This window comes from Anopheles coluzzii, chromosome X, assembly GCF_943734685.1.
Source record: "Anopheles coluzzii chromosome X, AcolN3, whole genome shotgun sequence".
NCBI classification, from domain to species: Eukaryota; Metazoa; Arthropoda; class Insecta; order Diptera; family Culicidae; genus Anopheles; species Anopheles coluzzii.
In genome coordinates this window covers 27,617,225-27,633,489 of record NC_064669.1, presented here as the reverse complement: position 1 = coordinate 27,633,489, position 16,265 = coordinate 27,617,225, and the positions used below count along the sequence as shown (strand labels likewise).

The 16,265-nt window shown below is 44.0% G+C and overlaps 1 protein-coding gene across 1 annotated transcript; it reads left to right on the top strand.

Moving 5' to 3' along the window:
• Positions 1-12,967: 12,967 nt before the first annotated feature.
• On the top strand, positions 12,968-14,423 carry LOC125906847 (uncharacterized). The gene is made up of 2 exons (XM_049607515.1): positions 12,968-13,918; positions 14,385-14,423. The coding sequence occupies exons 1-2, from the start codon at positions 12,968-12,970 to the stop codon at positions 14,421-14,423; spliced, it is 990 nt and encodes a 329-aa protein (XP_049463472.1).
• The last annotated feature ends 1,842 nt before the right edge of the window (positions 14,424-16,265 follow it).

Genomic DNA, 16,265 nt, shown 5'->3' with positions numbered 1-16,265 from the left:
TCCGGATACAAAACGCATATCATTGAGTTTGTATTCTGTGCGCGCCATATTCAAACCAATAAGCGGCGCGTAGTGCTATTGTGTGTGTGTGCTCATAAATAATAGTGTACCACTCCGGATACAAACCGCATATCATTGAGTGTGTATTCTGTGCGCGCCATATTCAAACTAATAAGCGGCGCGTAGTGCTATTGTGTGTGTGTGCTCATAAATATTAGTGTACCACTCCGGATACAAACCGCATATCATTGAGTGTGTATTCTGTGCGCGCCATATTCAAACTAATAAGTGGCGCGTAGTGCCAGTGTGCATATGTGTGCTCATAAATATTAGTGTACCACTCCGGATACAAACCGCATATCATTGAGTGTGTATTCTGTGCGCGCCATATTCAAACCAATAAGCGGCGCGTAGTGCTATTGTGTGTGTGTGCTCATAAATAATAGTGTACCACTCCGGATACAAACCGCATATCATTCAGTGTGTATTCTGTGCGCGCCATATTCAAACTAATAAGCGGCGCGTAGTGCTATTGTGTGTGTGTGCTCATAAATAATAGTGTACCACTCCGGATACAAACCGCATATCATTAAGTGTGTATTCTGTGCGCGCCATATTCAAACTAATAAGCGGCGCGTAGTGCCAGTGTGTTTGTGTGCTCATGAATAATAGTGTACCCCTCCGGATACAAACCGCATATCATTAAGTGTGTATTCTGTGCGCGCCATATTCAAACTAAAAAGCGGCGCGTAGTGCCAGTGTGTGTGTGTGCTCATGAATAATAGTGTACCACTCCGGATACAAACCGCATTTCATTGAGTGTGTATTCTGTGCGCGCCATATTCAAACTAATAAGTGGCGCGTAGCTCTAGTGTGCATATGTGTGCTCATGAATAATAGTGTACCACTCCGGATACAAACCGCATATCATTGAGTGTGTATTCTGTGCGCGCCATATTCAAACCAATAAGCGGCGCGTAGTGCTATTGTGTGTGTGTGCTCATAAATAATAGTGTACCACTCCGGATACAAACCGCATATCATTGAGTGTGTATTCTGTGCGCGCCATATTCAAACTAATAAGCGGCGCGTAGTGCCAGTGTGTTTGTGTGCTCATGAATAATAGTGTACCCCTCCGGATACAAACCGCATATCATTAAGTGTGTATTCTGTGCGCGCCATATTCAAACTAAAAAGCGGCGCGTAGTGCCAGTGTGTGTGTGTGCTCATGAATAATAGTGTACCACTCCGGATACAAACCGCATTTCATTGAGTGTGTATTCTGTGCGCGCCATATTCAAACTAATAAGTGGCGCGTAGCTCTAGTGTGCATATGTGTGCTCATGAATAATAGTGTACCACTCCGGATACAAACCGCATATCATTAAGTGTGTATTCTGTGCGCGCCATATTCAAACTAATAAGCGGCGCGTAGTGCTATTGTGTGTGTGTGCTCATAAATAATAGTGTACCACTCCGGATACAAACCGCATATCATTGAGTGTGTATTCTGTGCGCGCCATATTCAAACTAATAAGCGGCGCGTAGTGCCAGTGTGTTTGTGTGCTCATGAATAATAGTGTACCACTCCGGATACAAACCGCATATCATTAAGTGTGTATTCTGTGCGCGCCATATTCAAACTAAAAAGCGGCGCGTAGTGCCAGTGTGTGTGTGTGCTCATGAATAATAGTGTACCACTCCGGATACAAACCGCATTTCATTGAGTGTGTATTCTGTGCGCGCCATATTCAAACTAATAAGTGGCGCGTAGCTCTAGTGTGCATATGTGTGCTCATAAATATTAGTGTACCACTCCGGATACAAACCGCATATCATTGAGTGTGTATTCTGTGCGCGCCATATTCAAACCAATAAGCGGCGCGTAGTGCTATTGTGTGTGTGTGCTCATAAATAATAGTGTACCACTCCGGATACAAACCGCATATCATTAAGTGTGTATTCTGTGCGCGCCATATTCAAACTAATAAGCGGCGCGTAGTGCTATTGTGTGTGTGTGCTCATAAATAATCGTGTATCACTCCGGATACAAACCGCATATCATTGAGTGTGTATTCTGTGCGCGCCATATTCAAACCAATAAGCGGCGCGTAGTGCTATTGTGTGTGTGTGCTCATAAATAATAGTGTACCACTCCGGATACAAACCGCATATCATTGAGTGTGTATTCTGTGCGCGCCATATTCAAACTAATAAGCGGCGCGTAGTGCCAGTGTGTTTGTGTGCTCATGAATAATAGTGTACCACTCCGGATACAAACCGCATATCATTAAGTGTGTATTCTGTGCGTGCCATATTCAAACTAATAAGCGGCGCGTAGTGCCAGTGTGTTTGTGTGTGTGCTCATGAATAATAGTGTACCACTCCGGATACAAACCGCATTTCATTGAGTGTGTATTCTGTGCGCGCCATATTCAAACTACTAAGTGGCGCGTAGCTCTAGTGTGCATATGTGTGCTCATAAATATTAGTGTACCACTCCGGATACAAACCGCATATCATTAAGTGTGTATTCTGTGCGCGCCATATTCAAACTAATAAGCGGCGCGTAGTGCTATTGTGTGTGTGTGCTCATAAATATTAGTGTACCACTCCGGATACAAACCGCATATCATTGAGTGTGTATTCTGTGCGCGCCATATTCAAACCAATAAGCGGCGCGTAGTGCTATTGTGTGTGTGTGCTCATAAATAATAGTGTACCACTCCGGATACAAACCGCATATCATTGAGTGTGTATTCTGTGCGCGCCATATTCAAACTAATAAGTGGCGCGTAGCTCTAGTGTGCATATGTGTGCTCATGAATAATAGTGTACCACTCCGGATACAAACCGCATATCATTAAGTGTGTATTCTGTGCGCGCCATATTCAAACTAATAAGCGGCGCGTAGTGCTATTGTGTGTGTGTGCTCATAAATAATAGTGTACCACTCCGGATACAAACCGCATATCATTGAGTGTGTATTCTGTGCGCGCCATATTCAAACTAATAAGCGGCGCGTAGTGCCAGTGTGTTTGTGTGCTCATGAATAATAGTGTACCACTCCGGATACAAACCGCATATCATTAAGTGTGTATTCTGTGCGTGCCATATTCAAACTAATAAGCGGCGCGTAGTGCCAGTGTGTTTGTGTGTGTGCTCATGAATAATAGTGTACCACTCCGGATACAAACCGCATTTCATTGAGTGTGTATTCTGTGCGCGCCATATTCAAACCATTAAGCGGCGCGTAGTGCCAGTGTGTATGTGTGTGCTCATGAATAATAGTGTACCACTCCGGATACAAACCGCATATCATTAAGTGTGTATTCTGTGCGCGCCATATTCAAACTAATAAGCGGCGCGTAGTGCTATTGTGTGTGTGTGCTCATAAATATTAGTGTACCACTCCGGATACAAACCGCATATCATTGAGTGTGTATTCTGTGCGCGCCATATTCAAACCAATAAGCGGCGCGTAGTGCTATTGTGTGTGTGTGCTCATAAATAATAGTGTACCACTCCGGATACAAACCGCATATCATTGAGTGTGTATTCTGTGCGCGCCATATTCAAACTACTAAGTGGCGCGTAGCTCTAGTGTGCATATGTGTGCTCATGAATAATAGTGTACCACTCCGGATACAAACCGCATATCATTCAGTGTGTATTCTGTGCGCGCCATATTCAAACTAATAAGCGGCGCGTAGTGCTATTGTGTGTGTGTGCTCATAAATATTAGTGTACCACTCCGGATACAAACCGCATATCATTGAGTGTGTATTCTGTGCGCGCCATATTCAAACCAATAAGCGGCGCGTAGTGCTATTGTGTGTGTGTGCTCATAAATAATAGTGTACCACTCCGGATACAAACCGCATATCATTGAGTGTGTATTCTGTGCGCGCCATATTCAAACCAATAAGCGGCGCGTAGTGCTATTGTGTGTGTGTGCTCATAAATAATAGTGTACCACTCCGGATACAAACCGCATATCATTGAGTGTGTATTCTGTGCGCGCCATATTCAAACTAATAAGCGGCGCGTAGTGCCAGTGTGTTTGTGTGCTCATGAATAATAGTGTACCCCTCCGGATACAAACCGCATATCATTAAGTGTGTATTCTGTGCGCGCCATATTCAAACTAAAAAGCGGCGCGTAGTGCCAGTGTGTGTGTGTGCTCATGAATAATAGTGTACCACTCCGGATACAAACCGCATTTCATTGAGTGTGTATTCTGTGCGCGCCATATTCAAACTAATAAGTGGCGCATAGCTCTAGTGTGCATATGTGTGCTCATGAATAATAGTGTACCACTCCGGATACAAACCGCATATCATTAAGTGTGTATTCTGTGCGCGCCATATTCAAACTAATAAGCGGCGCGTAGTGCTATTGTGTGTGTGTGCTCATAAATAATAGTGTACCACTCCGGATACAAACCGCATATCATTGAGTGTGTATTCTGTGCGCGCCATATTCAAACTAAAAAGCGGCGCGTAGTGCCAGTGTGTTTGTGTGCTCATGAATAATAGTGTACCACTCCGGATACAAACCGCATTTCATTGAGTGTGTATTCTGTGCGCGCCATATTCAAACTAATAAGTGGCGCGTAGCTCTAGTGTGCATATGTGTGCTCATAAATATTAGTGTACCACTCCGGATACAAACCGCATATCATTGAGTGTGTATTCTGTGCGCGCCATATTCAAACCAATAAGCGGCGCGTAGTGCTATTGTGTGTGTGTGCTCATAAATAATAGTGTACCACTCCGGATACAAACCGCATATCATTAAGTGTGTATTCTGTGCGCGCCATATTCAAACTAATAAGCGGCGCGTAGTGCTATTGTGTGTGTGTGCTCATGAATAATAGTGTACCTCTCCGGATACAAACCGCATATCATTGAGTGTGTAGTCTTTGCGCGCCATATTCAAACTAATAAGCGGCGCGTAGTGCCAGTGTGTGTGTGTGCGCATGAATAAAAGTGTACCACTCCGGATACAAACCGCATATCATTCAGGGTGTATTCTGTGCGCGCCATATTTAAACTAAAAAGCGGCGCGTAGTGCCAGTGTGTGTGTGTGTTCATGAATAATAGTGTACCACTCCGGATACAAACCGCATATCATTAAGTGTGTATTCTGTGCGCGCCATATTCAAACTAATTAGCGGCGCGTAGCTCTAGTGTGTATGTTTGTGTGAATGTGTGCTCATAAATAATCGTGTATCACTCCGGATACAAACCGCATATCATTAAGTGTGTATTCTGTGCGCGCCATATTCAAACTAATAAGCGGCGCGTAGTGCCAGTGTGTGTGTGTGCTCATGAATAATAGTGTACCACTCCGAATACAAACCGCATATCATTAAGTGTGTATTCTGTGCGCGCCATATTCAAACTAATAAGCGGCGCGTAGTGCCAGTGTGTGTGTGTGTGCTCATGAATAATAGTGTACCACTCCGGATACAAACTGCATTTTCTTCCGTGTGTATTCTGTGCGCGCCATATTCAAACTAATAAGCGGCGCGTAGTGCCAGTGTGTGTGTGTGCTCATGAATAATAGTGTACCACTCCGAATACAAACCGCATATCATTCAGGGTGTATTCTGTGCGCGCCATATTCAAACTAAAAAGCGGCGCGTAGTGCCAGTGTGTGTGTGTGCTCATGAATAATAGTGTACCACTCCGGATACAAACCGCATATCATTCAGGGTGTATTCTGTGCGCGCCATATTCAAACTAAAAAGCGGCGCGTAGTGCCAGTGTGTGTGTGTGCTCATGAATAATAGTGTACCACTCCGGATACAAACCGCATATCATTCAGGGTGTATTCTGTGCGCGCCATATTCAAACTAAAAAGCGGCGCGTATTGCCAGTGTGTTTGTGTGTGTATGTGTGCTCATAAATAATAGTGTACCACTCCGGATACAAACCGCATATCATTAAGTGTGTATTCTGTGCGCGCCATATTCAAACTAATTAGCGGCGCGTAGTGCCAGTGTGTGTGTGTGCTCATGAATAATAGTGTACCACTCCGGATACAAACCGCATATCATTCAGGGTGTATTCTGTGCGCGCCATATTCAAACTAAAAAGCGGCGCGTAGTGCCAGTGTGTGTGTGTGCTCATGAATAATAGTGTACCACTCCGAATACAAACCGCATATCATTCAGGGTGTATTCTGTGCGCGCCATATTCAAACTAAAAAGCGGCGCGTAGTGCCAGTGTGTGTGTGTGCTCATGAATAATAGTGTACCACTCCGGATACAAACCGCATTTCATTGAGTGTGTATTCTGTGCGCGCCATATTCAAACTAATTAGCGGCGCGTAGCTCTAGTGTGTATGTCTGTGTGAATGTGTGCTCATAAATAATAGTGTACCACTCCGGATACAAACCGCATATCATTGAGTGTGTATTCTGTGCGCGCCATATTCAAACTAATTAGCGGCGCGTAGCTCTAGTGTGTATGTCTGTGTGAATGTGTGCTCATAAATAATAGTGTACCACTCCGGATACAAACCGCATATCATTAAGTGTGTATTCTGTGCGCACCATATTCAAACTAATAAGCGGCGCGTAGTGCTATTGTGTGTGTGTGCTCATAAATAATAGTGTACCACTCCGGATACAAACCGCATATCATTGAGTGTGTATTCTGTGCGCGCCATATTCAAACCAATAAGCGGCGCGTAGTGCTATTGTGTGTGTGTGCTCATAAATAATAGTTTACCACTCCGGATACAAACCGCATATCATTGAGTGTGTATTCTGTGCGCGCCATATTCAAACTATTAAGCGGCGCGTAGTGCTAGTGTGTATGTGTGCTCATGAATATTAGTGTACCACTCCGGATACAAACCGCATATCATTAAGTGTGTATTCTGTGCGCGCCATATTCAAACTAATCAGCAGCGCGTAGTGCCAGTGTGTTTGTGTGCTCTTGAAAAATAGTGTACCACTCCGGATACAAACCGCATATCATTAAGTGTGTATTCTGTGCGCGCCATATTCAAGCAAATAAGTGGCGCGTAGTGCCAGTGTGTGTGTGTGTGCTTATGAATAATAATGTACCACTCCGGATACAAACCGCATTTCATTAAGTGTGTATTCTGTGCGCGCCATATTCAAACCAATAAGCGGCGCGTAGTGCCAGTGTGTATGTGTGCTCATGAATAATAGTGTACCACTCCGGATACAAACCGCATATCATTGAGTGTGTATTCTGTGCGCGCCATATTCAAGCTAATAAGTGGCGCGTAGCGCTAGTGTGTATGTGTGTGCTCATAAATATTAGTGTACCACTCCGAAAACAAACCGCATATCATTAAGTGTGTATTCTGTGCGCGCCATATTCAAACAAATAAGCGGCGCGTAGTGCCAGTGTGTGTGTGTGTGCTTATGAATAATAGTGTACCACTCATGATACAAACCGCATATCATTAAGTGTGTATTCTGTGCGTGCCATATTCAAACTTATAAGCGGCGCGTAGTGCCAGTGTGTGTGTGTGCTCATAAATATTAGTGTACCACTCCGGATACAAACCGCATTTCATTAAGTGTGTATTCTGTGCGCGCCATATTCAAACTAATAAGCGGCGCGTAGTGCCAGTGTGTGTGTGTGCTCATGAATATTAGTGTACCACTCCGGATACAAACCGCATATCATTGAGTGTGTATTCTGTGCGTGCCATATTTAAACTTAAAAGCGGCGCGTAGCTCTAGTGTGTATGTGTGCTCATGAATAATAGTGTACCACTCCGGATACAAACCGCCTATCATTAAGTGTGTATTCTGTGCGCGCCATAATTAAACTAATAAGCGGCGCGTAGTGCCAGTGTGTGTGTATGCTCATGAATAATAGTGTACCACTCCGGATACAAACCGCATATCATTAAGTGTGTATTCTGTGCGCGCCATATTCAAACTAATAAGCAGCGCGTAGTGCCAGTGTGTGTGTGTGTGTGCTCATAAATAAAAGTGTACCACTCCGGATACAAACCGCATATCATTAAGTGTGTATTCTGTGCGCGCCATATTCAAACTAATAAGCGGCGCGTAGCGCTAGTGTGTGTGTGTGCTCATGAATAATAGTGTACCACTCCGGATACAAACCGCATATCATTAAGTGTGTATTCTGTGCGCGCCATATTCAAACCAAAACGTGGCGCGTAGCGCTAGTGTGTGTGTGTGCTCATGAATAAAAGTGTACCACTCCGGATACAAACCGCATATCATTGAGTGTGTATTCTGTGCGCGCCATATTCAAACTAATAAGCAGCGCGTAGTGCCAGTGTGTGTGTGTGTGTGCTCATAAATAAAAGTGTACCACTCCGGATACAAACCGCCTATCATTAAGTGTGTATTCTGTGCGCGCCATAATTAAACTAATAAGCGGCGCGTAGTGCCAGTGTGTGTGTGTGCTCATAAATAAAAGTGTACCACTCCGGATACAAACCGCATATCATTGAGTGTGTATTCTGTGCGCGCTATATTCAAACTAATAAGCAGCGCGTAGTGCCAGTGTGTTTGTGTGCTCATGAATAATAGTGTAGCACTCCGGATACAAACCGCATATTATTAAGTGTGTATTCTGTGCGCGCCATATTCAAACCAATAAGCGGCGCGTAGTGCCAATGTGTATGTGTGCTCATAAATATTAGTGTATCACTCCGGATACAAATCGCATATCATAAGGTGTGTATTCTGTGCGCGCCATATTTAAACTAATAAGCGGCGCGTAGTGCCAGTGTGTGTGTGTGTGTGCTCATAAATAAAAGTGTACCACTCCGGATACAAACCGCATATCATTAAGTGTGTATTCTGTGCGCGCCATATTCAAACTAATAAGCGGCGCGTAGCGCTAGTGTGTGTGTGTGCTCATGAATAATAGTGTACCACTCCGGATACAAACCGCATATCATTAAGTGTGTATTCTGTGCGCGCCATATTCAAACCAAAACGTGGCGCGTAGCGCTAGTGTGTGTGTGTGCTCATGAATAAAAGTGTACCACTCCGGATACAAACCGCATATCATTGAGTGTGTATTCTGTGCGCGCCATATTCAAACTAATAAGCAGCGCGTAGTGCCAGTGTGTGTGTGTGTGTGCTCATAAATAAAAGTGTACCACTCCGGATACAAACCGCCTATCATTAAGTGTGTATTCTGTGCGCGCCATAATTAAACTAATAAGCAGCGCGTAGTGCCAGTGTGTGTGTGTGCTCATGAATAATAGTGTACCACTCCGGATACAAACCGCATATCATTCACTGTGTATTCTGTGCGCGCCATATTCAAACTAATAAGCGGCGTGTAGCGCTAGTGTGTGTGTGTGCTCATGAATAATAGTGTAGCACTCCGGATACAAACCGCATATTATTAAGTGTGTATTCTGTGCGCGCCATATTCAAACCAATAAGCGGCGCTTAGTGAAAATGTGTATGTGTGCTCATAAATATTAGTGTATCACTCCGGATACAAATCGCATATCATTAGGTGTGTATTCTGTGCGCGCCATATTCAAACTAATAAGGAGCGCGTAGTGCCAGTGTGTTTGTGTGTGTGCTCATAAATAAAAGTGTACCACTCCGGATACAAACCGCATTTCATTAAGTGTGTATTCTGTGCGCACCATATTCAAACTAAAAAGTGGCGCGTAGTGCCAGTGTGTGTGTGTGTGTGCTCATGAATAATAGTGTACCACTCCGGATACAAACCGCATATCATTCAGTGTGTATTCTGTGCGCGCCATATTCAAACTAAAAAGCGGCGCGTAGTGCCAGTGTGTGTGTGTGCTCATGAATAATAGTGTACCACTCCGGGTACAAACCGCATATCATTGAGTGTGTATTCTGTGCGCGCCATATCCAAACTTATAAGCGGCGCGTAGTGCCAGTGTGTGTGTGTGTGTGTGTGCTCATGAATAATAGTGTACCACTCCGGATACAAACCGCATATCATTAAGTGTGCATTATGTGCGCGCCATATTCAAACCAATAAGCAGCGCGTAGTGCCAGTGTGTGTGTGTGTGTGCTCATGAATAATAGTGTACCACTCCGGATACAAACCGCATATCATTGAGTGTGTATTCTGTGCGCGCTATATTCAAACTAATAAGCGGCGCGTAGTGCCAGTGTGTGTGTGTGCTCATGAATAATAGTGTACCACTCCGGATACAAACCTCATATCATTAAGTGTGTATTCTGCGCGCCATATTCAAACTAATAAGCGGCGCGTAGTGCCAGTGTGTGTGTGTGCTCATGAATAATAGTGTACCACTCCGGATACAAACCGCATATCATTAAGTGTGTATTCTGTGCGCGCCATATTCAAACTAATAAGCGGCGCGTATTGCTAGTGTGTATGTTTGTGTGAATGTGTGCTTATAAATAATAGTGTACCACTCCGGATACAAACCGCATATCATTGAATGTGTATTCTGTGCGCGCCATATTCAAACTAAAAAGTGGCGCGTAGTGCCAGTGTGTGTGTGTGTGTGCTCATGAATAATAGTGTACCACTCCGGATACAAACCGCATATCATTCAGTGTGTATTCTGTGCGCGCCATATTCAAACTAAAAAGCGGCGCGTAGTGCCAGTGTGTGTGTGTGCTCATGAATAATAGTGTACCACTCCGGATACAAACCGCATATCATTAAGTGTGTATTCTGTGCGCGCCATATTCAAACCAATAAGCGGCGCGTAGTGCCAGTGTGTGTGTGTGCTCATGAATAATAGTGTACCACTCCGGATACAAACCGCATTTCCTCCAGTGTGTATTCTGTGCGCGCCATATTCAAACTAAAAAGCGGAGCGTAGTGCCAGTGTGTGTGTGTGCTCATGAATAATAATGTACCACTCCGGATACAAACCGCATATCATTCAGGGTGTATTCTGTGCGCGCCATATTCAAACTAAAAAGCGGCGCGTAGTGCCAGTGTGTGTGTGTGCTCATGAATAATAGTGTACCACTCCGGATACAAACCGCATATCATTCAGTGTGTATTCTGTGCGCGCCATATTCAAACCAAAACGTGGCGCGTAGTGCCAGTGTGTTTGTGTGCTCATAAATAATAGTGTACCACTCCGGATACAAACCGCATATCATTAAGTGTGTATTCTGTGCGCGCCATATTCAAACCAGAAAGTGGCGCGTAGCTCTAGTGTGTATGTTTGTGTGAATGTGTGCTCATAAATAATAGTGTACCACTCCGGATACAAACCGCATATCATTAAGTGTGTATTCTGTGCGCGCCATATTCAAACTAATAAGAAGCGTGTAGTGCCAGTGTGTGTGTGTGCTCATGAATAATAGTGTACCACTCCGGATACAAACCGCATATCATTAAGTGTGTATTCTGTGCGCGCCATATTCAAACTAACAAGCGGCGCGTAGTGCCAGTGTGTGTGTGTGCTCATGAATAATAGTGTACCACTCCGGATACAAACCGCATATCATTGAGTGTTTATTCTGTGCGCGCCATATTCAAACTAAAAAGCGGCGCGTAGTGCCAGTGTGTGTGTGTGCTCATGAATAATAGTGTACCACTCCGGATACAAACCGCATATCATTGAGTGTTTATTCTGTGCGCGCCATATTCAAACTAATAAGAAGCGTGTAGTGCCAGTGTGTGTGTGTGCTCATGAATAATAGTGTACCACTCCGGATACAAACCGCATATCATTAAGTGTGTATTCTGTGCGCGCCATATTCAAACTAATAAGAAGCGTGTAGTACCAGTGTGTGTGTGTGCTCATGAATAATAGTGTACCACTCCGGATACAAACCGCATATCATTAAGTGTGTATTCTGTGCGCGCCATATTCAAACTAACAAGCGGCGCGTAGTGCCAGTGTGTGTGTGTGCTCATGAATAATAGTGTACCACTCCGGATACAAACCGCATATCATTGAGTGTTTATTCTGTGCGCGCCATATTCAAACTAAAAAGCGGCGCGTAGCGCTAGTCTGTATGTGTGCTCATAAATAATTTTGTACCACTCCGGTTACAAACCCCATATCATTGAGTGTGTATTCTGTGCGCACCATATAAGCGGCGCGTAGTGCCAGTTTGTGTGTGTGTGTGTGCTCATGAATAATAGTGTACCACTCCGGATACAAACCGCATATCATTAAGTGTGTATTCTGTGCGCGCCATATTCAAACCAATAAGCGGCGCGTAGTGCCAGTGTGTGTGTGTGCTCATGAATAATAGTGTACCACTCCGGATACAAACCGCATTTCCTCCAGTGTGTATTCTGTGCGCGCCATATTCAAACTAAAAAGCGGAGCGTAGTGCCAGTGTGTGTGTGTGCTCATGAATAATAATGTACCACTCCGGATACAAACCGCATATCATTGAGTGTGTATTCTGTGCGCGCCATATTCAAACCAATAAGCGGCGCGTAGTGCCAGTGTGTATGTGTGCTCATGAATAATAGTGTACCACTCCGGATACAAACCGCATATCATTAAGTGTGTATTATGTGCGCGCCATATGTTAACGCTAGGGTTATCACACAGCAGACTGTGTGATAACAACACAGCAGTCAGAGCGCGGTATGAGCATACGCGTTATATGGATTTGAGGTGGGCGGTGCAAACTCACGAACAAGAGCGCGGACTTATCACTGGAGAGAGGCCGCGTGTTTTTTGACAGATAAGCCATAGAGATAGCGAAGAAAACAAGTGAATAATAAACGAGAATATAAAAACAGAGTAAGACATACATTTAGTTTACGGTTTTATTTCATACACCAGAAATTCCGAATGCAGTATCCTGCGCAATCATTGGTCCTTCGAACCGGATTTCTGGACATAAAAAAAAAAACTGTAAAATTTTGTGTATCGAGGTTCTTAACCTCAATCACGCGTTGCGTAAGTGAAGTGAAACACATGCTTCTAATACACTCTGTATTGTAGAAAAAAAAAGTCTGCTGAATATTTGCTGGTTGGTGAGATGGCTACAGAAACGAAGAAAACCCAAGCGACGATTGTGACGCTGCGATCCCGAGCCCAGATGCGAGCAACAGAAGAGTTTATTAACGGGTTCAACGAGGAGAAGGCGAATCAACTGGCAGAGAGGTTATCCAATTTGGAAGCAGTTTGGAAGGCGTATGAAGCGGCTCAGTTGAAGCTGGAATCGTACGAGGAAGATGATAAGCTGCTGAACGAATTGTTCGACGCACGGAACGCGTTTTATGACAGGTATTGTTCAGCTAAGGGTTTTTTAACGTCACGTAAAACCATGGCAGTCTCTGATCTGGATGTCACGGATACGGGGAAAGGCACAAATCTGGCTAATTTACGTCTACCTAAGCTGGATCTGCCTACTTTCGATGGTAACACGACGGATTGGCTCAGTTTTAAGGATCGATTTGTGTCCATGATCCATGAGGCAGAGGACATGCCTTCCGTAATGAAGCTGCAGTACTTGTTGTCAGTGCTAAAGGGTGAAGTGTCAAAACGTTTCCAGCATGTGCAGCTTACAGCCGACAATTACAGCATAACATGGCAAGCGCTATTAGATAGGTATGATAACAAACGGGCACTAAAGCGTGAATATTTTAAGGCCCTGCATGCCATTCTGCCGATGAAGGGCGAGTCGACTGAAGAGTTACGCCGGGTTTTCGATGAATTTACTAGGCTGACCCAAGGAATGAGTGCGTTGAAAGAGCCCATAGGACAATGGGATACACCGCTGTGCAATCTGTTGTTCTATAAGTTGGATGGTAGAACCTTATTGGCTTGGGAAGAGTATACTAGTAAGGATCAGGAAGATTTGTATACCAAGTTGCAAGAGTTTTTACAAAGACGGCTGAGAATCCTTAGTGCAACAGTTCAATCGACCTATGAAGTATCAAGATCGAGTGTGGGAAAGGTAGCCGGCGTGAAGCAGCATAAGGGTATTGTGTGTGTTAGCACCGTGCCACCCGCTATCCTCCGCTGTTATGCATGTGCACAACAACACTACTTACATCAATGTGAAATGTTTAAAGGAATGCAAGTAGCTCAACGTGAGGAGGTTATCACATCGAATAAGCTGTGTTGGAATTGTTTTCGAGTTGGACATATAGCCCTGCGATGTAATTCGAAATTTAAATGCCACAAGTGTCATCAGCGCCACCACACACTCTTACATGTCGATCCGATTGTGCAAAATCCATCTCCAGATAACATTGTGGTTGCAAATACTGCCGCATCGGGAAATACTATTGTTTTACTACAAACCGCGTTGGTACAGGTGATAGATGATAATGGAAGAATGTTTGATGCAAGAGCATTGTTGGACTCTGGTTCGATGTCCAATTTCATCTCGACGGCTCTTGCAAATCGTTTAACTAATCGCAAATGTTCTGCTAGCGTATCTATTTTAGGTATTGGCCAACGAGAAAATCATATTCATGAAGCAGTAGATGTGATCGTGGCATCCAAGACGCAGCAATTCAGCACAAAGCTAAATTTTCTCGTTTTAGATTCACCTACCGCACAGCTTCCCACTATGGAGGTGAATACAAATGAATGGAAGATTGAAGGATTAGTACTAGCCGATCCATTCTTTTACAAGCCAGGCCAGATTGATCTACTTATCGGTGGAGAAGCATTCTGGGCCATTCACATGAACGAACGAATTGGTGTTGGGTCTGATAAGCCAGTATTTGTGAATACTAAGTTTGGATGGACAGTTGCTGGATCGACTTCAGCAACAAGCCAGAATCGTCACGTGTCAACAAATGCAGTTGTGCGTCAGGACACGTTAGAATCGACCATCCGGCGATTCTGGGAGATAGATGCTTTACCATCCTCATCCTCGGCTTCAGACGAAGATCCATGCGAGACATTCTTCTCCGAAACTACTTCTCGCAACAACGAAGGAAGATTAGTTGTCAGATTGCCGAAAGTAAAAACATCAAGAATCAGTCTAGGGGAGTCCAAAAGTATAGCACAAAGAAGATTCTTCAACACCGAACGTAGACTACAGAAGAATCCTGAGGTATACGAGCAATATCGAATGTTCCTAAAGCAATACGAAGAGTTGGGACACATGGAATTACTTGCAGAGCCTGTAGATGATAGTATGGTCCATTGTTACTTACCGCATCATCCAGTGTTGAAGGAGTCCAGTTCAACGACGAAAGTAAGAGTAGTTTTTGACGCGTCGTGTAAAACTACATCAGGGTACTCCTTAAATGATGCGCTTCAAGTTGGTCCAACTGTTCAAGTAGATCTTTTCTCGCTGATTGTTCATTTCCGGACTCATCGAATCGCTATTAGTGCAGATGTCGAAAAAATGTATCGACAGGTTATGGTACATGTTGATGATCAGCCATTACAGAGAATTGTATGGCGTCCAAGTGCTGCAGAAGAGCTTAGAAGCTACCAATTAAAGACTGTTACTTATGGAACAGCTTCTGCTCCATTTCTAGCAACCCGAGCTTTAAAGCAAATTGCCCTCAATGCAGCTGATAAATACCCAATCGAAGCACACGCCATCACGAACAATTTCTATGTCGACGACTTTCTATCTGGTGCTAATGATGAGGAGTCTGCTGCTACGTTGCAGAAAAACGTATCCAACTTATTACAGCAGTATGGGTTTGTTCTAAGAAAGTGGGCATCGAACTCGAAACGCGTCCTAGACGATATCGCAGATGAAGATTTAGCAACCCCACGTTGTCACAATCTAGGAACTGATCCTGCTATCACTACTCTGGGACTTGTATGGTTCCCTGGAAGCGATAATTTCAGCTACAATTTCAAGAATGTCGCATTGCCTCCAACTATTACCAAACGCACACTTCTATCAGCTGTTGCTAAAATATTTGACCCTCTGGGGCTGGTTGGACCTGTTGTGTGTAAGGCAAAATTACTAATGCAACAGGCTTGGACATCTATCGACCCAATTAATGGTAAACCTATTGATTGGGATGTTAATCTTCCAACAAAACTGCAACATGCTTGGAAGGCCTTTCAACAAACGATTCATATTGTGGAGAATTTAAACATTCCACGCTACGTTTTTGGGAATGCAGGTTTAGACAAATGCGAATTTCATGTATTTGGCGATGCCTCCGAAAAGGCTTACGGTTCCTGTTGCTACATACGTGCTCCTTCAGAGTCAGGGGTTTCAATTCATCTACTAGTGGCAAAGTCTAAATTGGCTCCTGTTAAAACTCATCATTCCATTGCCAAGCTTGAATTGTGTGCTGCATTATTGAGTGTGCAACTTTATGACAAAATATCGACTGCATTAAGAT